General features: G+C 45.8%; 1 protein-coding gene across 5 annotated transcripts in view; it reads right to left on the bottom strand.

Moving 5' to 3' along the window:
* Positions 1-2,402: 2,402 nt before the first annotated feature.
* Positions 2,403-21,469, bottom strand: part of KCTD15 (potassium channel tetramerization domain containing 15) — a 65,006-nt gene continuing 45,939 nt past the window's right edge. For all 5 annotated transcript variants that reach the window (XM_082233523.1, XM_082233522.1, XM_082233525.1 and 2 more), the window contains exons 4-5: positions 11,705-12,010; positions 2,403-3,467 (exon numbers count right to left, since the gene is read on the bottom strand). In XM_082233523.1, coding sequence (XP_082089649.1) covers positions 3,312-3,467; positions 11,705-12,010 — 462 coding nt within the window. In that variant the 3' untranslated portion in view covers positions 2,403-3,311. The remainder of the gene's footprint in view (positions 3,468-11,704; positions 12,011-21,469) is intronic.

Below are 21,469 nucleotides of genomic sequence, written 5' to 3'. Positions count from 1 at the left end.
TGTCTTTTAATAACAACTGGGTCCACAGAAGTTAGCAGGTGAGGCTTTTCACAGGATGGAGATAGAGAGATTGATATTATAACTACTGCTCTTAAAAGTGCAGCGACAAGGTTGCCAACCCAACGTTGTACAAAGAACTGGCACCTCCTTGCTGCAGTTCTGTAGAAACATCCCTGAAATCAACAGGAGGGAGTTATCCAAGAGTTCAGCTGAACTCTGGAGCAATGCCTGTTTATTCCAGTGAGTCCTGAGTAGGTTCCTGGTAGCTTGTTACAACATATCCTTCAACTTCCAAGGACAGAATCATAACAATCAGGGGTGTATCAAATATTAATACTCTTCAGAGTACAGTGGTACCTCTGGTTACAAAAGCTTCGGGTTACGATAAGGTTACCAGATTTTTTTCAATGAATCCGGGGACACTTTTCAACTTCAATGGATTTTGTATGGGGACTGATTTGTAAATCCAGGGACTGTCCCTGGGAAACGGGGACGTCTGGTAACCTTACGTTACGAATTCCGCTAACCCGGAAGTTGCAAACTTTGCCCCAGAATGTGAACGGAAATCATGCACCAGAGGAGCACGAGCAGCGGGAGGCCCCATTAGCGAAAGTGCACCTCAGGATAAGAACGGTTTCAGCTTAAGAACAGACCTCCGGAATGAATTAAGTTCATAACTAGAGGTACCACTGTAGACTCATTGAAACTGATTGGCATGACTAACTTAGGCTCATCAGCAAGTAGAATTTGGTTGGCCACAGCCCTGTCTACTGCATCAGAACACCCTTTTTTCTATGCATATTACAGAAAAGATGTAATTTGATATTTGTGACTTATGAGTACTTTTGTATTTTCTTCTGAATGGAATCAGCGTATCATGGGCAGGGTACATCTGTGCTACAAGCTGCAAAAGGTTAAATGACTGCTTCCTCTCAGCAGGTAATCCTGGGATCTGTAGTTCTGGGAAGGGAAGAGGTTAGGGGGCCTTGAGCAGGCAATTCTCAGTCCCCAATTCACTCTATGGCCACATTTGCAGCATAGATTTAAAGCACTGTGATACCACTTTAAACAATCATGAATTCCGAGAGTTGTAATTTGGTAAGGGTGGCTAAGAGTTGTTAGCAGACCCCTATTCCCCTCAGAAAGTTACAGTTCCCAGAGTGGCTTAAACATCCGTCCATCCATCTTCGCAGGGAACTCCCAGAATTGTAGCTCTGAGAGGGGAATAGGGGTCTCCCTGCAACTCTCAGCACCCTTAACAAACCAAAGCTCCCATAATTATTTGGGGGAAGCCGTGATGGTTTAAAGTAGCATCATACTGCTTTGAACATGTGGTTCGAATGTGGGCTATTAACAATGTCACTTGCTGTGCAATCCTAAGGCGTATGGATGAGATGCCAAGGTGGTTCCACCACCTTATCCAATGCTCTGCCAGGTTCAAGCAGAAAAATGCTTCACATTGCTGTCTTCATCTTTCACCCTTCCTCCCATAAGTCAAGAGTGTGACTAAATATCTCTATAAACTTGTGGGACTGGGAGGGCTTTGGACCCAGCCACCCTCCTGTTGTCTGCTGACACTGGAGCTCCTGTAATGTTTCCATGGGTGTTGCAATTCCAATTACTTTTTTTAGTTAATCTGCCAGTGCAACACCAATCCCGCCATTATAGAGCCCTGTGCAATCAGGATACGATCAATAGGATCACAGCTGTGGGATCCGCCTGCTGTCTTTTAAATTAAGCCTTTGCAGAATATACAGTCCTCATGAGCCACAATCCGTGAGTGGAAGTCAGGGGTGGGGCCAATGGGTGTGATTCTGCTTTCCTCACCCACATGTTGATTGCACATTCATTTGTCATGCTTCTGTCATCAGATCTGCAAAGCTGAAATGCAATTTCTGCTGAGTGATGGAAAGCTAACATCTTCTGAACCTGGAGTCCCAAACAACATTAGTTTTTAAAACATTTATTATAATTCAGGAACAGAAAAGCTGTGCTCCCTTGCCAACTGTTTTTGGACTCCAACCCCATGAGCCCCAGCCAGAATAGCCAACATCAGGGATGCTGGGAGCTGAAGTCCAACAACATTTGGAGGTTACTAGGTTCCCCATCCTTTGGGTAACAACTCCCATCAACACTGCTGGATGGTTGGCATCTGAAGGGTACCACATTGGTGAAGACTGCTGCAATGCATCACACAGAGAAATGAGCTCATGAGACAATGGTCTGATTCAATCAGGCAGAAAAGGTGTTCTGTTTGTGTCCTATATATTCTCAAAGCAACAATAACATTGGGTTTTAAGTGAGGAAAGAAAGGTTGTAGCAGCTGCATGGCCCATTTCCACTTTCTGGATGACCCCCAAACTTAAAATCTGAGATGAATGAAAGAACGCCACAACCTTAACTCAAGTTCCATGGCAGTGCCTGTTTAATGCTGAACAATCTTATTTAGGAACTTGCTTTGAGTCTCCATTTCCGATTTCTTTTTGCAAATGTTTTGCTGCAATTCAATCTCGTCAGTTGTGGGCAGACAAGGCAGCAAATGTCAAACCACTGCATTTATCTCAAAGGTGGGTTGTGCGGGACTGAAAAGAATTTGCAAAGAGTTCATTCAGCACCAGAAGAATACAAATTGGTCCCTGTTTGGGGTGGCTTCTGTACACAGACAACTGGAAGCGTCGTAGAAAAATAAGCCATTTGATACAATGCGCAAAGGCAACCACAGAAGGGTAACGGGGGTGGACAAATGGCGATGCAAAAGCCTGTCAGACAGGAGAGGACATGGGATTCATCGGGGGCAGGGGGGCGGGGAAGACACTTGGCACGATACCGTCTCCCTTTGGGCAGCTCCCATGTCCTTGATCCCACCAAGGGAGGAGGAGGGGAAGGTCCCCCAGAAAGTCAGATGGTGCACTCCTTCAATGGGCATGTTCGAATTGCGTTAAATTGGTCCTTCTACCAAAGTCCAATCAAAGGCCAGTTCTTCACTGAAGCTTTGTCTCCATTCCGCACGCTTTCCTGCCGAGAGGACAATCCCACAAAACTTCACGATGCTGGGCATGCCGCCCAGCAGTTGACTAATAAAACAAATGAAATTATTATTATTATTATCATTATTATTATTATTTTGTATGCTGTCTTTTTGCTTCCAGATAAAGAGTTCATGGCTGGCAATGGTGACGGGTAGTTTCAGAGAGATACCACTCGGGCAACGTTGCCCAGGTTAATACTGTCTTGCAAATCCTTAGTGTTTCCACACGAGACTATTAAAAACACTTCTACGTTCACAAAGGAAGGGGGAAAGGGGGGTGTCTTTAGTCCAGGGGCTCTTGCTTTATCCTGATTGTGGTGTTGGGCTGCAGTCTCCTGTCCTCACGACATAGTACATATTCGCTGAACTGAGAGGAATCCACGCCTCCTCCACAGGACGCCGCCACGTTGAAGCCCTTCTGGAACAACCGTTCAAGCACCTGAGGGGGAAAGCACCAGTTAATATTGGAGAAGGCTCCGTATCAAATGTGCTCATGACTCTGAAAGAACCAAAGGAATCCCACTGAACTGAACTGAAAGTACGAGTCCTATATCCACCCGTGAAAGCCAGGACACGCAATGCGGTTAATGGGTGACAGTGCAAAGGTTACGCACAGTTACAGTGGTACCTCGGGTTACAGACGCTTCAGGTTAGAGACTCCGGTAACCCAGAAATAGTACCTCGGGTTAAGAACTTTGCTTCAGGATAAGAACAGAAATCACATGCTGGCAGCGCAGGTTAAGAACAGTTTCAGGTTAAGAACAGTTTCAGGTTAAGAATGGACCTCCAGAACGAATTAAGTTCTTAACCCGAGGTACCATTGTATTTCTTTGCTAAAGTCTCTGTGCAGCCCCACATATAGGACTCCGCACATGTCAACTAGGGGTGCATTTCAGGCACGGGGAACATTGCATTTGTTTTCCTGATTAATATGCTAGTCCTGTGGTCCTTTCATACTGCAGTACTTGGTGTGTTTTGAAATTGTGAATTGTGTTATGATTATTATTTTCTTACCGATACACCAGCAGGTTGAGCTAAATTTCATTCACACCAGTGGGCGTGTTGGGGAGGGGCACAACAGCAAACCACATTGGACAATGTCGCTGCTCCCACAACCCTTTCCACACAGGCGTGTGCTTCTCTTCCCCCATTAAAGCAGCAGGGAGAAAAAATGTATGCTGCTATACGGCCCTAAATTTCATCACTTTACTCCCATGATATTCTGGGTTAAAGGGGCTCCAAGCATAAAATTTTTTTTAGGAATCAAGTAACATGGAAATGAGTGCTAAGCTTGCCCTAAATCCCATTAGTTTTCCGGAAGTGGCTTGTATTGCTGTGCGAAAGGGCAAATACAATTCAGAAATTAACAGTTAGGGAAACGGTGAGGAAATGGTATAAAACTGCAAAGTGAATGCAGCCTTAGACTCTGAAAACAGAAAATGGCCGGCCCAAGGCAAACAGCTGCACTGGCTGAGGCTGAAGGGAATTGTAGCCTAAAAGATCAAGGGGGCACCAGGTTGGCAAAGCCTGCTTTAGAGAGCTAGTGACAGTCAATATTAAATAAGATGGACCAGCAGTCTGACTCAGGTTAAGGATCAAAGCAGAGATGACATAAGGGTGATAAAACGAACGTCCCGGCTCTTTTTCTTTCCCCAAAAACAGCAGCCTTGGGTGGGGGATTAGATCAGGGGTGCAGCATGTCCAAAAAGGGGGTTTCTTGCTGCACTGTGGCCCTGATCAAAATTGCCCTGGGTGCTGCCTCTAGACGAGATGGGGCAGTTCACACATTGAAGAGAAGAAGCCTGTGGCTAATAGCAGTTTTGGGGAAGGGGTGAGTTAAGTTGGATGCAACACTCTGCGCAGCTGCTTTTTGAAAGCTCCATGTTTGGAGCTTCCACATCACATCTAATTTCACCCTTAGGAAAGCCCCACATTATACAGTAAAGTTGTCACTGAAGTAAAATGTTAGACAAAGGCGATTTGTAGCTCAACTTTCCCCCTGTGACTAAAGGTTTGTATTATTACCTAAATTTGAAGAAATTACCTGAATTTCTTCCGAATGCTGTCACTGACTACATATTCAAAATGTAAGAGCCTTGACACAAAAGGAAATAGGAATGGGTTGGGAGGAGGAAAGCAGCCTTGGAGCTCCACTGGCTAATGGTTGGGGCCAGGCTGGTCTCCCCATGGCCTTCTATGCACAATGTTTCCTTGTCCAGCCAGACGACAACCCTGTGAAACAGGCCAACTTTAGGAGGAAAGTGATGCTCAGGGATGGAGTCTGACTTATAAATTGCTATCCATTTTGTCCACAGCTGAAGACGCACTTGAGCTCATGCCTTCTGTATCCAGCCCTACTCACTGGCTTTCCTTTTTCAAAGCCATCTCAGCTTCCTGCAGATGGACACTATTTCATTTGTGCGTGTTGCCCTGCAAAGTATTTTGGTCTCGTGGTCCAGAGGTGGTGAAAAGGGCCCCCGAGAGCCAGCTAGACTCTGCGTGATACATTTCTGGTCTTTTCAGGATCTCCCAGCATATTATGCAGCGATAATTCTATAACTTATTCCTAAATGACTGCAGCGTGATTAAAGTCTTGCTTACAGCAAACCTCTGCAGAAAAACCCAAATATTAATCAAACAAACAAGCGCTCTGCAGGGCAGTTCAGTACATTATGGAGTAAAATACTGGCTGGTAGTGATATTGATGCTACCTCTTAAGGAAAAGCAACGTTGGGGCTTCAGTCATCATAAAATGAAGCCATAACTCATCATTAATATGCTGTGCTAGATGGGGGGAGAAAAAGCAGCAGGCTGTTATGAGCATCTTCTTTACTGGTGTAACCATTCTGGCCGCTAAGGGATTTTCCTACCAAACAGGTCGGGGTATTCAGGGTGTATGTGTGCTGTTAATGTGCCTGTGTTTATATTCCTGCCCGTGCCCTTCAGCCACCTAAAGTAAGTCCTCACCGCTAATCTCAACTGGGCAGCCAGTCAGAATGGCTGCTCAGCACTCCACCTCTGGGATGCCACCTGGTTTGTGGTATCAACCTGAGCTTTGAAGGGGTTCAAGGACACCTCCATGGCCCAGCAGAACTGCAAGCTCCTACTTGGCTCCAAACTGGGTGTTTCCCCCCTGCATCCATGAGAAGAGCCTGTTGGATCAGGCCAAAGGCCCATCGAGTTCAGCATCCTGTTCTCACAGTGGCCAACCAGGTGTCCCAATGGGAATCCCACGAACAGAACCCCAGCACAAGAGCCCTCTCCCCTCCTGTGGTCCCCAGTAATTGGTATTCTCCGAAGAAGAAGAAGCGTTTGAATTTGATATCCCGTTTTATCACTACCTGAAGGAGCCTCAAAGCGGCTAACATTCTCCTTTCCCTTCCTCCCCCACAACAAACACTCTGTGAGGTGAGTGGGGCTGAGACTTCAGAGAAGTGTGACTAGCCCAAGGTCACCCAGCAGCTGCATGTGGAGGAGCGGAGACGCGAACCCGGTTCACCAGATTACGAGTCTATCGCTCTTAACCACTACACCACACTGGCGAGCATAGGGATCGTGGCTAGTAGATATCAAGAGCCCTCTCCTCCATGTATTCATCTAACCCTCTTTTGGTGGCCATTGCTCCCTCCAGTGGGTCCCATCGTTAAACTATGTGCTGAATGAAGAAATATAATACGAAGCGCAAATGTCACTGTTTCAAAGGACAGCCAAGCAAGATGAACATTCTCTGACAATAAAATGCTACAACAGGCTTATAAATAAATGCTTGGTTCAACAACTTAAGAACAAACGAGGCAATTCAGTTACTCCAGAATACAAAATTCATAAGCAATGTAGCGACACATGACAAGGGGATTATCAAATAATACAAGCTACCGTTGTGTCAAAAGCGATACACCTCATTCCATGTCTCCCCAACCCTGCTCTGGCTGCCAATATACTAAAGCAGGAAGGCTGGGAACCTTTTTGCAGTTGAGGGCTGGGGAATGAAAAGTGACTGCTTGCAAGTTTCCAACAGGCATCTGGCTGACCGCTGAGAGAACAGGGTGCTGGATTAGATTGGCCATTGGCCTGATCCAGCAGGACTCTTCTTAAATACATAGGTTCAGTGCTCTCACCAGAATCCTAGACCTACCAAATCCCCCTACAGAGCACAGATTATATGGTTTGCCAGAGGTGATTATAAATATTTCGGTGAACTCCTCCATCCTTTCCTTTCTCCCTCCTGCTTTCAATTCCAAAGTCTCAATTTCACTTTCTTTTGGTAGGCAACAGACAGGCCTCCTTTCCGCCAGTCACTTGGGCTTCCCAAGTCATGCCAGGCAAAGCTGAGCTTTGATCTCTTCTCATGGCTTCTCTTGAACCCTGTGAGCATTGACTGGCCCTGGGACAGTGTTCGAGGAGGCAAACATCTGCCTCGTTCCCCTGACTTCTGCCCTGATCTTGTATCACTTCGCAATGCAAGAATGTGAAAGGACCCGAGGGAGAATGAGCAAAAGGCCTAGAAAGAAAAAAATACCCTTTTTCGGGTAAAGATTAAAAAAATGAAAGGAGGGATGGGGAGAAGAGATAACAGTGCACCTGCTTAAAGCACCCGGAATGACCATCACACAGTTTTGGAGAAAATTAGACATGGCCCACCTTACTACTTGGTAAATGCTGGAAAAACTAACGAATAAGCTGAGAGTCCTTAGATGTGAAAGAAAGAAGAATGATTCCGTACCTGTTTGGTCTGATTTTATTTCATTTGTAAGCAAGAAGGAACATGGTTGAGGACCTCCCCCAACCCCACCGTGGCCTATGAATGAATATGGCTGATTCAGCAACTCAGGGCATTTGAATACTTTAATTCATGTTTTGTGACCACAGACAGACAGATATGCTTCTGAATACTAGCTGCTGCAAACCACAGGAGTGGGCAGTGCTCTTCTGATTGGGTCCTGCTTGTGGGTTTCCCAGAAGAAGTATCTGGTTGGGCAATGTGAGAACAGGATGCTCTCTGCAGGGGCCATTTGGCTGATCCAGCAGCCTCTTCTTATGTGCCCTTCCCTTGCCACACTTTTAGGCTGCAAGCAACCCAGAGCACGCTTCTCCTTGACGCATGTTTCACTGAAATCAATGGGAGCAATTTCCAAGTTCACAGTGTTCAGAACTGAGACGTCTCCCGTTGTTTCTCTGGGGCTAAACATCTCCAATTCTGCCAGTCTTCCCTCCCGGAAACTGCCTTCAAGACAGATCCCTTTAGAATCATTCTCATAGCTCTCCTCTCCCAATTTGTTCAAAGCCTTCTTGAAGTGTGCTGCTACCCAGAAGGAAACACTCTAAAAGAGATCGTCTCTGTGGCGAGCTGAGCATGATTTCCCAAGTTTTGGAAACAGAACATCTCTTGTCATAAACTGGGGGAGGCCTTGGCCTTTTCAACCACAGTGTTATATGGCTGAATTTGCTATCTGTTGTAACGATGCTTATGGTCATTATGTTTTTGCAAGGAAAAATGGCATTTCTGGTATCTGTGATTTTAAAAAACCTACAATGGGAGGGATGCATTTTGCACCAAAAAAGAAAAAGGGTCCTTTCCAGCCATTAACATTAGCAATGTTCAGGAAAATAAGTCATGAATTAGCAACAAAAATGTGAAGCCCTGACCCCATAATTCTTAAGAGCCAGTGTAGTATAGTGGTTAGAATCTCAGACTAGGAACTAGGGTTCAAATTCCTACTCAGTCACTGGATGATTTTGGACCAGTCACTGACTCTCAGCATAGCTCACCTCACAGTGTTGTTGTGCAGATTAAATGAGGAGAGCAAGAATTGTGTACGTCACCTTGCGCTCCTTGGAGAAAGAGGTGGAATATAAAACCCTACAGGTTAAGTCTTTTCTAGCATGGAAATACAATTTCTCTGGTTTTGTGTTATGTCATGTCCCCCACGGCAGCCATTTTGTGACTGGCGCCTACAGCACTGTTTCAAAATGTCCCCTCGGTCTAAAACCTGGACCGACCTTTGCTGTGGTAAGTTTACCTCATCAACCTTGTCGCAAAACTTGTTGGTTTTATTTATTTACTTAAAAGCACTTCTATTTTCTGTTATAAAAGACGTAAAAATAGGAATTCACAAATAACAAGGTTGAATCTCATTGGCCAGGGAAACTCTGTGCCAAGAGATATGTCTTCACATGATGTGGGATGCAACTGATGGACGCTGCCTCCATCAGAAGGAAGGTCATCTCACAGGGAAGGGCAAATGGCAGAAAATGCCTGCTTTCTAGTTCACTGCCCTGCAGTATTCTGTAAGGTGTGCCTGCCACTTTGCCACTGAAAATAGTCTTTGAAATGCATCACGGGATAATGTAACATATATCCTGAATTATTTTTCAGCTAAAATGGACAGCAAGCTCGCAAGCACCCGCTTCTGCGACACCACAATTTGCAACACCTGATGTTTGCAGCAGACAAAATTTGCAGGTGTCGTCGAGAAAGAGTCTATACATAGCAGAGGGTGTTGTGCGTCTTCATTAATCAGAACAGAATGAACTCCATCCTCTGTTCTCGTTCAAGAGCTGTGCATTTTAAAAAGGTCGTACAGGGCTTAACGATTCCATTTTCTGAGAAAGCATTTGTGACTAGGATGTGGGGCGAGTCCTCTCTCTCCAGTTATGAATTCAAGCCAGTCTGGTTACCGCCCCCCCCAATTAAAAATCGTAAAATGGAATTCAGAATTAAGCAAGTATCCAGATGCAGAATGTGGACCTTCTAAATTCTAAGCCAGCCTTTGCCAACACCTGGCACCTTCCAGATGTTTTCGACAGCAACTTCTGTCAGCCAAATTGCAACCCGAAACATCTGGAGGGCACTGTGTGGGCAAAGGCTGTCCTGAACCTTGAGGACAGATTGTTGTCACAGTTTCAAATCCCCTGCCTAACCATCAGCAAGCCAGAGATTAACACTGAAGACTCTGTCGCTATGGAGGGCTTGGATGTTTGTTAACCTGAAATGAATTACCATTTAGATTTAGATGGGGCAGGGAACAACCCCGGGGTATAAAACAAGAAGCTCTGCCCTACAACTTGTTGAAGAGAGACCTCACTATCACAGAATCATAGAGTTGGAATAGACCACAAGGGCCATCGAGTCCAACCCCCTGCCAAGCAGGAAACACCATCAGAGCACTCCTGACATATGGTTGTCAAGCCTCTGCTTAAAGACCTCCAAAGAAGGAGACTCCACCACACTCCTTGGCAGCAAATTCCATGGTCTAGCCCAAGAGGTTGCCAACCTTTTTGGGCATGTGGGTACAGCTGTAAGCTGGAGAAGCTGTTGTGGCCACCATCCCCACCCACCTATTCTATTGGCAGCAATAAAACACTTCTTTCAAAGGTGTTTTCTGTGGGGGGAGGGGGCCCTATGGGTGCCAGTGAAGACTTCTGTGGGTGCCATGTTGGCAATCCCTGCTCTTGCATAAAGGATAACAGACTGGAGAAACGATGTGCCTTGTTTGGGTTGACAAAACCACAATGTTTTTTATTTTATTTTATTTTTTAAAGGCCATAAGCCAGCTTTTTGAACTGCATACTGCTCTTCACCTGGGCCAGGTATTCAGAGCAATAAAATTCCAACCACCCAAAGTGCCACAATGACATGCTTTGCAACTGACTTCACTTGGTTTCTCGCTGTAGCCTGAAGTCCATTTGCTCTGCCCAAAACATCCTCTGCCAATGGAGGCCTTTCCACGCTCCACTCCCCCCTGCCCGTGCCCCCTGCCAAACATCCTGAGACAGGCAGCTGGATGCTCAACTCTCCCAATGAAAATGCCCTCATTGCTCTGGTCCTCACTAATGAGTGTCAAACTATCAAGGCTGCTCAGTGCCAAGGTCCACTGTAGGGTAGCCCTCCCATGGGCGAGCTCCCCTATTTAGGGCGGGGGAGAAAGCCGCTCAGAGGGGTTTGCCAAATCACAAACTTACATTTCTCGCATCCTACCTATCTGTCTTTCCTTGTTTCATATGTTAATTTTAAAATCTTAAATAAAAAATAAAAAGGAAGAAAAGGGGGGGGGGAATAACTAACTCAATCAAGCCCCCATAAAAACCTTTGAGTATAAAGTGGAACACATTTTGTTTAAAATACTCTGGGCAATTTTTATAGAACATCCTCTTGAAGGGGAAAAAAAGTGCAGAGATCATTTTTTTAAGTCCATCCCGGAGGCTCTATCATTTAATTATGAGTGGGACATAAATTATGCATTTACACATTGTTGCGTTTTCTATAAAGTGGCACGGAGAAGCGGCTCCCCCTCCTTCCTTTCCTCCTTTCCCCTCTTCTTCTTCTTTTTTTTGTAGTTTTGGTACACTCTTTTTTCTTCCTAGGGGCACTTTGGAGGGAAGAAAGGACTGCGGGGTATGAGCTGATGAAAAAAAATTAGCATTTGTCAGCCTAGCGCCATTATGAGATCAGCATGGTGCTAACACACACAAAAATCTAAATCTCTCTTTCTCTCCCCCACCAACAACTTAGACTTAAGGGAAAAGGGAAAGGGAGAGAGAGAGAAAACGCCCATGATCTCACCAGGCAAAAAATGCCTCCTTCTTCCAGTGACACAGAGGCAATTGGGCAGAAGGGACTCATCTGCTTAGTACTGAACGTGAAAAGAAAATGATAGAATGGATGAGGCCCATTACCTGCACCGAATTCAACCGACAGTATCCGTTCAAAGGAAACCTAATGACGTGGGTGGGGTCTTGGTTCCAGCCTGCGTTGACCGAGTTGCACATGACGTCCCCTGTCTCCGGGAAGATCTCCTCGATCAATGCCTTCTCTCCGCTCAGTGCAATCCTTTCCCCGAGATCCGGAGTCACCCTTACAACCAAGCAGTCACAGGGCTGGAAGTGCTTCCTTTGTTCCTTCTCCTGCTTCCATCGCTCCAGCTCCTTGATCATCGGCTGCAGCTGGTAGTACTTGGCCTCTTCGTATAAAAGATTAAAATCCTTTTAAAAAAGGAGAGAAAGAGAGCTTATGTATCTCAGCACTTATGGATTTCATGTATCTAAATCCAAATCTATATCTATACAGTCGTACCTTGGAAGTCGAACGGAATCCGTTCCAGAAGTCTGTTCGACTTCCAAAACGTTCAAAAACTAAATCATGGCTTCTGATTGGCTGCAGGAAGCTCCTGCAGCCAACCAGAAGCTGCGGAAGCCCCGTCGGACGTTCGGCTTCCAAAAGAATGTTCGCAAACCAGAACACTCACTTCCGGGTTTCTGCGTTTGGGAGCCAAAACGTCTGAGTACCAGGGTGTTCAGGATCCAAGGTATGGCTGTATCTATAGCTATACACATGGGTAGGCAAACTAAGGCCCAGGGGCCAGATCCGGCTCAATCACCTTCTAAATCCGGCCCACGGACAGTCCGGGAATCAGCATGTTTTTACATGAGTAGAATGTGTCCTTTTATTTAAAATGCATCTCTGGGTTATTTGTGGGGCATAGGAATTCGTTCATTCCCCACGACCCAAAAAATATAGTCCGGCCCCCCACAAGGTCTGAGGGACAGTGGACCGGCCCCCTGCTGAAAAAGTTTGCTGACCCTGTCTATACACATAATCTGTCTGTGAAGAGGAAATTATGCATGTAATCTCCAAAGGGCTTTGGGGAATGTGCATATCTCAACTGAATTTTGTACATTTTCTGGTCAATGTGCACAGTCTAAAAAAAAAAAAAAAAAAAAAAAGCCTTGCCTCCATCTCTAGTTCAGAACTGTGCAATCTGAATCCTGCAGGCTGCTTCTGTCCACTTCCTGATCTTACGGGTATCACAATACCCTCTTCACAGATCAGCCAAGCAGTGAGAAGAAGGGGCGGTTTTTCCAGAAATGTTATTTTCTGGCAGTCCAGCCTTTTCCCACCACTCTCAGTTGTTCCTCAGTCAGCTGAGCAGCACAAGGGGGGCTGCAGGGAGAAGAAAAATGTGACCTGTCCCATCCTACAAACCTGACAGAAACACCCCCCCTCCACCATGCTGCTATTAAACTGAGGTAAAAGCTCAATCACAGCATGGAATCCGTCATCGTGGGGATTTTAGTGGAAAGAAAAGTTCACCAGGAAGGGTTACCCACACAGGAAAAAGTGCTGGGAAATGCATCATTTCCACCAGGGAGGAGCTGCCTCCTTCTTGTGCTCCAAGGGAAGTACCTGGGCCTTGAGGTGGAGGAGAGGATTGAGGTAAGCACAGCCCTGCTTGAAACAGCCTGCCTGAAGGCTATCCTTGCCCCAGCCCTTTCTGTAACCATTTGAGCTGGATGGTGCCCCTGCTTGAATGCACACCGCAGCTCTGAAAACCATGGAAATGGGAGGACCTTAAGGGACTGCTGTACCCGTAGCAGAAATAACAGTGCTTAATAAAGACTATTCCAATGCAACACACTGGATGTCTGAAGCCAAGGAGCTGGCTGCTCAGTTCAAGTCAACATATGGAATTCAATATCTAGACTCCAAACCCAGCCACCCTAAGCCCCCTTAGTTCCCCCTTGCCTGCCTGCATCTTCCCTGGCAACAACACACAGCTCCCTCTCTCAATTTGCACCTTGGCTTCTCCTTTCAAAAACTCTTAAGTTTCCACAATCTCTTGTGTCCTCAGGCCCCTTCCTAAATTGTCCCACTCTCCTGAGCCACCCTTTCTCTTGAACAACTTCCCCAGTTGGTCCAACTCCTCTCTCCTTCCCTCAACAACATACACACCCCTCTCCTGACCATAAGTACTTCCTTGCCTCTGAGTGCCATCCTTTCAATTCCCTGGGTCCCAGGGGAACCTCTTTTCAGTTCTGTTCGTAGTAAAACATTTCAATCCCAACCAAACTGGCAACTCTCCTTTCCTCACAGAATATGGACAGCAATCATTCCCTGAACAACTGACGATTTCACGTCACAGTCTTCACGGCTACAAGCACAATTCAATACAGTTTCTCTCATGATCTTTTTACAATCCCCCTAAGGGAAGGTGCTACTATGCCCTTAATGTTGGGGGCTGAGGCTGGGGGAAAGGGAAGCTGCTGAAAGGAGGTTCATTGTAGAGGTGTGATTTGAAACTTCCTGGTTCTTAGCTGTGTGTGTTTTGGTTACTATGCTAAATGAGCTCTCATGGAAAAAGAACACTCATCTGCCCATGGAAATCTGGCAAGTAAGCTGACTGCAAAAAAAGCCATCCTTTGGAATTCCCCACTACAGGACAGTGTTCAGGCAAAGCATTTCACAATGTTCCTCAAATACTTGGCAGCCAGCCCTACGGCACGACAAGAACTTGAATGAAGCTTGACTTAACCACACCCACAGAGTACAGGAAGTCTCATCTTAATATCTACAATGATAAGAGTCAGTTGCAAAGCCAAAGATCTCACTGGGGCTCACTGGGCCTTCTTTTAACCCCTCCAGACGTTTTGGACTGCAACTCTTATCATTAGTCCAATGTAGCACCTGACTTCCTTTTGAGTGTGTTGAGAGAAGCCTGCTATAAGTTAGCAGAAGCCTGTCTTAAAACTTGGCTTTTCCTTCATTCTCTGGGGTAAAGAAAAATGTGCAAATTATTTCTGGTGGCTTTTCTTTTTGCATCAGATATATTACATTCTGGGATCCTGTTAAGACCCTGCCAATCTTAGGGTCCTGGTAGAAAATGAGAAGGAAGGAAGGTTCTGCACTTAGGCAGGAAGAACCAGCTGCACAAATATAAGATGGGAGACACCTGGCTTACTAGTAGTACAGGTGAAAGGATCTAGGGGTCTTGGTGGATCACCAGCTTAACATGAGTCAACAGTGTGATGCAGAAGCAAAAAATGCTAATGCTATTCTAGGCTGCATCAACAGAAGCATAGTGTCCAGATCAAGGGAATCCATAGTACCACTCTATTCTGCCTTAGTCAGACCATACATGGAATACTGTGTCCTGTTCTGGGTTATCACAATTTAATAAGGATATTGACAAGCTGGAAAATCAGAGGATGGCAACCAAGATAATCAAGGGTCTGGAAACCAAGCCTAATGAGGAGTGGTTGAAGGAGCTGGGTATGTTTTGTCTGGAAAAGAGGAGACTGAGAAGAGATATGACAGCCATGGAAGATGGAGCAAGCTTGTTTTCTCCTGCTCTGGAGGGCAGGACTTGAACCAATGAAAAGAAAGGAGATATCAACTAAACATCAGGAAGAACTTTCTGATAGTAAGGGATTTTGACAGTGGAACAGTCTCCCTCAGGAGGCTGTGGACTCTCCTTCACTGGAGGTTTTAAAGCAGGTTGACTGGCCATTTGTCATGGAAGCTTCAGCTGAGATTCCTGAATTGCAGGGGGTTGGACCTTGGGGTCCCTTCCAACTCTGCAATTCTATGACTTTCTCATTTTGATCTTTTTCAACATTCCTTTTGAGAACATATATATATACACGACGCTTTCCTTGAAGGTGGTGTTTCTTGGTTGAATAGTCTGCCAATTCATGCCCACCCCCACAAACCCCTTCAGTATACCTTCAAAAGTTTTCACCTACTGATCGCGCAAAAGAGTTGCAGCCTCTCCCAGTAATGCAAAGTTTTCAAAGCTGCTCCCAATTTGTTTCTGGCCCCTCTTCAAAGAACTTGCTTTGACCCACAGAGAACTTGGTTCCTGAAGAATTCCCTTTCTCCATATGTACCTAGCTGTAGCTAGGTCCTTTGAGCAGACCCTTCTTCAAATGCCCCATTAATCTGAGGTTTGAAGGGTGGTGAGGCCTGGAACTTTACACCCTCCCTTGAGGAGCCCCACATGCCCTAGTGATGGGCCCATTGAGGCCTAATGCCACACCCACTGTTCAGAAAAGGAGCCGGATGCCTGATTATCACACCAGTGACTTTTAATTTTCACCCAAGAGAAGGGCCTTTTGTCCATGTTGACAGGGCAGCACCCAAGACAGCCTTGAAAGGCAGGTGTGAGATTTTGTTCCCAGCCTTGCTGCGCCCGGGAGTTTGCTAACACCCCTGCTAATCTGATGCTGCTCATCTGATACAGGGATGATTTCACTCCCACTTTGTACTGATGACTTAGGGCAGAAAATGACAGACTCCAGCCTGGAAAAGTGCTGACATGGAAATAAATGGCAAGGAAACCTGAAGCACCTTCTTTGCAGCTCCCTGCAAGGGGCAAATGGCAACCCACAGACTCCGTCGACTAACAGAGTCCAACTGGCTGAGATGTGTTCAGTGGCTGCTAACATTAACAATGTTCAGGAGTCTGCATATGAAGCACACATTCACAGAAGCCTCTGCTTGGCTGTAGTAGCTCTATCAGCTGCTACAGGCATCCGGAACCCCTCCATTCCAGCCTTCTCAGCAGTGCCAATGGTGCTCCCCTGAATATGGCTCTTGGCTGAGAGATGTTCTTGCTTTGCACCTTCCTGTGTTTAGCACGAAGGTCTGTGCAGGGTCTCTTAGTGCAGCTAAGGAACCCTGCAAAGATATTCCTTCACACTCAACAGGCACAAGTATCAAGGCACCTGGAGACCTTGGCTGCCACCTCCCCCTGCCCCAAATTTAAGCCCTCTCATGTACAGATGAAAACCTGAATGGATCTTGTGTAAGAAACAGATGCCCAGGCTTGCTCCACCAGTTACACTAAAAATGACTGAATCTTGAATACAAGAGGGTGGCTAGGCAGATTTGGCCACTGTAATATGCAGACAGCCACCAGTCCTTAGTGTGGGCTATGGGACTCCTGTGGCTCTAGGTTGCTCTTGGGATTGGGCTACCTGCCCAGAGACATCCCTGTTCAGGAGGCTAAGAAAAACAGCTGCTTTGAGCAACTGATAATGGGGGCTACTAAGGGTGGCCCAATTGGGCTGGATGCACCAGTATGTTCTCTGAAATGAATGGAAGCCCCACAAGAGTATGGCAGCCCCATATTCATTTGTCTTGGACTCCTAGGATGTCCATGTGTGAGGGCAAATGTACCTGGAGGCATCATGCAATCTCTACAGGGAAACTGTTCTGTGGGCGTTTGTAGGGACGGGACAGACCTTCTTCTTCAGAGTAGACATTATCAATTGGGGGGGGGATCAGCCTGGATGAAACCCTGGGTCCCTTCCAAACCTGCAATCCTGTATCTCTGAGGCTAGAATGTATAAGAGGGAACCTGTTGGACTGGTCAAACCCGTCTCTTTGTCTATTTCTTCATGCAGTGCATAGCTAAACTATGGAACTCATTTCCCCCAGGAGGCAGCAATGGCCACCAACCTAGACGGCATTAAAAGAGGATTAGACAAATTCATGGAGAAGGCTATCAGTGGCTACCACCCATGATGGCTATGTTCTGCCTCCATGGTTGGAGACAATGCTTCTGAATACCAGTTGCTGGAAACCACAGGAAAGGAGACTGCTCTTGCGCTCCGGTCCTAACTGTAGGTTTCCCACAGTCATCTAATTGGTCACTGTGGGAACAGGATGCTAGACTAGATGGGCCGTTGGCCTGATCCAGCAGGCTCTTCTTATGTCAAGCTAAGTACCCAACTTCTGCATCTTAAGTGAGTTCCGTTGTCAGAGAAATAAAGGGTTGGGCCTTCCCCACCCAGCTGGCCTGTAGAAGAACAATAGCTAGATAAGTTGTTGTGTGTGAGAGTAGAAAGCTGGAGGCTGGAGACACAGAGACATGTCCTGCTCTGTGGTAGGCCTAAGCTGAGCTTTGGGGCTTCTCTGGAAATCAAATGGAGAAGCAAGATCTGTTGGGGTTTCAATGCTGTCAGCTTCTCCATCCAATGCATAGGTTATGTACCTTGGGTTACATACGCTTCAGGTTACATACGCTTCAGGTTACAGGCCCCATTAACCCAGAAATATTACCTCGGGTTAAGAACTTTGCTTCAGGATGAGAACAGAAATCGTGCTCCGGCGGCGCGGTGGCAGCAGGAGGCCCCATTAGCTAAAGCGGTGCTTCAGGTTAAGAACAGTTTCAGGTTAAGAACGGACCTCCGGAACGAATTAAGTACTTAACCCGAGGTACCACTGTATGTGGAAATAAAACCATGCGTCCTAAAGAAACCACAGTCTCTGCTGACCTTCGTTCCAAGGAAACCAAACCCTGGGGGAAGTGCTTGGAACTCCTGTAGCCTCTTACAACTGGGTGGCTGGGATGGCACTTAACAATACTCTTTCTGCACAGGCAGGCTTGTGCCTGGGTCTCAGCGCATGAAGAGTGACTGGCGCATGCTAGGTGAATTGCAGGGGGTGGGGGAACAGAGGAAGCCTGTAGAGCCAAGCCTGCACCCCATACCTTCTGCTTGCTACATGAAACAACTTTGCACTCCTCTGACTCAATGGAGCGACAGCAGTGAGCGACAGGAAGGACCCCTGAGCCAGTAATTGCTGCTGTATTTACAATTCACAAGCCCATGAAAACTGTATTAGATATTAGGAAAAGGTGCTCTCAAGGGGTGGGGGGAGGCTGTCAAAGGTAGAGCACTTTCAAGTCTCATCTTATTAGCAACTGGAACTGTAGTTAATATTCACTGTAAACACACCAGTCAGATGCGATAATAGAGACTCGCTAGCTAGGAACTCATATGCAGCTGCCTCCGTAGCTCAGCCTGAAAACAACACTTAAAAATTGCAATCCTCAGAGGCAGAAATTCTCAAAGTATATATTTGGAAGCGGTCCCGCCGAAATCTGAGGATCGACAACTTCCTGTGTTGTTTGCACCGTTTTGCCTCCCAGCCAGCACAAAAATACTTCTGCAGCCCTCTGGTCTCAGCGTTTTTTAATTCTCTCCTGAACTTCTAAGTACAGGCAGACTTCTAAAATAGAGCCAGTGTGGTGTAGTGGTTAAGAGTGCCAGACTAGGATCTCGGAGACCAGGGTTCAAATCCCTATTCAGCTATGAAGGTCACTGGGTGACCTTGGGGGGTAGTCGCCACTTCGCAGCCTAAACTACCTCACAGGATCATGGTGAGGATTAACTGAGGTGTGGGCTTGATGAAGCATGTAAACCCCCTTGGCCTCCTTGGAGAAAAAGGTGGGATATAAATGCAACAAACAAACAAACTCATATGGATCATCGGAGCCATGGGGAACCAGCACATAACTGTGCAGCTTGGCTCCCTGCCTGAGGCAACCCAATTCTGTGTGGAGACAGGTGACTTCCAAAACAATGAAAAATAGCTGAGTTGTTTTTTTTTTTGGGGGGGGGGCTTATCTGACTTTGGAAGTCCCACACTCACCTTCCTCTCCCTCCCTTTCAGCAACCTCAGCTCCTCCGATTCCCCACAAAGCGTCTCTTCTGTAAAAGCCCCTTACCCATCTGAGCTGGTGGTGGGAGCAGCAGTAGCAGCCCTCAGGTCACTCTGCAGTTAAGAGGCAAGGAGGAAGGTTTCTCATTCTCCCCCTCCCCCAGTGTTCTTGGGAAAGCTGTCCAGGGTGCTGGAGGGGGAGTATTATTGGCCTGACTAGCTGGATATAAACTTTCCACCACTTCTAAGGTATAACTGCATGTTCTCTTTTTGTATTGTTTAACTCTCTAATGTTTCAGAAACTACTGGCTGCCAATTAGCTACTGGGCTGGATTCAAAGTGCTGGCATAGACTGGGACCTTGATGCCTCAACGATTGCCTCCCTCCTTATATATCCAATGGTTAACTGCTTTCTGCACGATCCTACTGCAGATACCATCTCTCTAGGACAGTGGTTCTCAAAGGGTGCCGTATGTCACATTGGTGGGGCAGGAAGAATCAAGGACAATCAAGGAAACATTTAAACATTTCAGTGTAGCATAGTGTAGCATAAGATAGTACAGTATCAAAAGGGGAAAAAATATTTGCAGAATATGGATAGGTACCTTTGCAAAATGAGAGCAAGAACATCAAGGGATACTGAGGACAATCCTAGTTGTGATCCAGAACTGCTGTTCAAACAGAGTGCTGGAGAAGACTCATTTAATTCAACACCAGTATCAGGCCCAAGCAAACCTCCAAAAAAAAAAAGTTGGTCGGCAATATGTGGAGAGCTATCTGAGTCTCAGTTTCACATGAAAATGTCCCTCAGCCTATGTGTTTGATCTGTGGTGAGAAGCTTTCCAATTCCAATATGGCCCCAAACAATATGAAAATACACCTGTTGTTAAAACATGGAAATCTGGCAAATATTTCATCAATAGTTTGAAAGGCCTTTGGAACAGAAGACCATATTATTATTATTATTATTATTTTTTAAAATGAGTAAAAGTCTGAGATAAGATGTAAATTATACCTTACCAAGTGGCTGACTTGATTGCTCAACAGACAAAACTACGTAACAGTAATAGCTGAAAAATTGATTAAGCTTGCCTGCAGCTTGATTGTGGAAAAAATGGTTTGGTGATGATGCTGAATGAAAAGTTATGGAAATTCCTTTTGTCTGACGAGACAATTTGCAGAAGAATAGTTGATATGTCAGCTAATATTGAGAACTGTGTTTCCAAAAGTATGAGGAATTCTGAATTTGCCATTCAAGTTTATGAATCTACTGGCATAATTGGAAAAGCACAATTGCTTGCCTCTGTCAGATTCATTCACAATGATGAAATAATTACACAGTTCCTGCTTTGCAACGAGCTAGCAAAACATACCAGAGGACAATATATTTTCCAACCCTTGTCTGAGTATTTGGGGGAAAGAAAAAAAAGATTTCATGGGATTCTTGTACTGGAATTTGTATGGATGGAGAATTGTGTGTGAAAGGGAATGTGAGAGGCTTGGTGGCACTTGTCAAACAGAAAAATCCAGATGTAATATCAATTCACTGGGTTGTTTTTTTTACACAGAGGCATTAATCACCAAGACCTTTCTAGGTGATTTGAAGTTGGTTCTAGATCAGGCTACACACATTCTGAATTCCATCAAAGCAAAACCACTAAAAAAGGTAGTATGTAGCCAGCTTCTTGTGCTTCTTCTTAATTGTTGTTAGATCCTGATAAATAAGCTAAAGATGAGGAAGTAAAATTGGCTTAGGAAAACTGATCCTGCCTGGGGCTTTGCCTATCCTTTCCCTTTCCCTTTCTGGTATCTATGACAACTAGTGGGCCTGTTTCTTAAGCTGCTGCATCTGCAGCCTAGCATCTGACAAGCACCTTAATGAACAGAAAGGGCACCCTCTGACAGAGCATGCAAGTTCCTGTTGTTCCAACAACATCAGACCCTTGGCAAAGCAGTCCCTTTAACAATAACACCAGCAACGTCTGGGTCATGTGCAGACAAAACCCCACAGTTTCCTAACTATGTTTGGAAACCCTGTTCCAATCTGGTTTACAGCAAACTATGGCTAACCTAAACATTGGTGCATACCGAGAGTAAACCACAGTTAGTTCCCAAAACTGAAAGGGATGGAAAGGGGAGGAGACCACAGACGCATGCAGGCAGTGTTTTTCCAGCCTCAGCATAGTGGAGGAAAGTACACCGGAGAATACAAACTCACT

The sequence above is a fragment of the Podarcis vaucheri genome (genome assembly GCF_965113315.1).
Source record: "Podarcis vaucheri genome assembly, chromosome: 7".
In the NCBI taxonomy this organism is placed as follows: Eukaryota; Metazoa; Chordata; class Lepidosauria; order Squamata; family Lacertidae; genus Podarcis; species Podarcis vaucheri.
The sequence above is the reverse complement of the archived record's forward strand: the minus strand, read 5'-3'. Positions and strand labels throughout refer to the sequence as shown.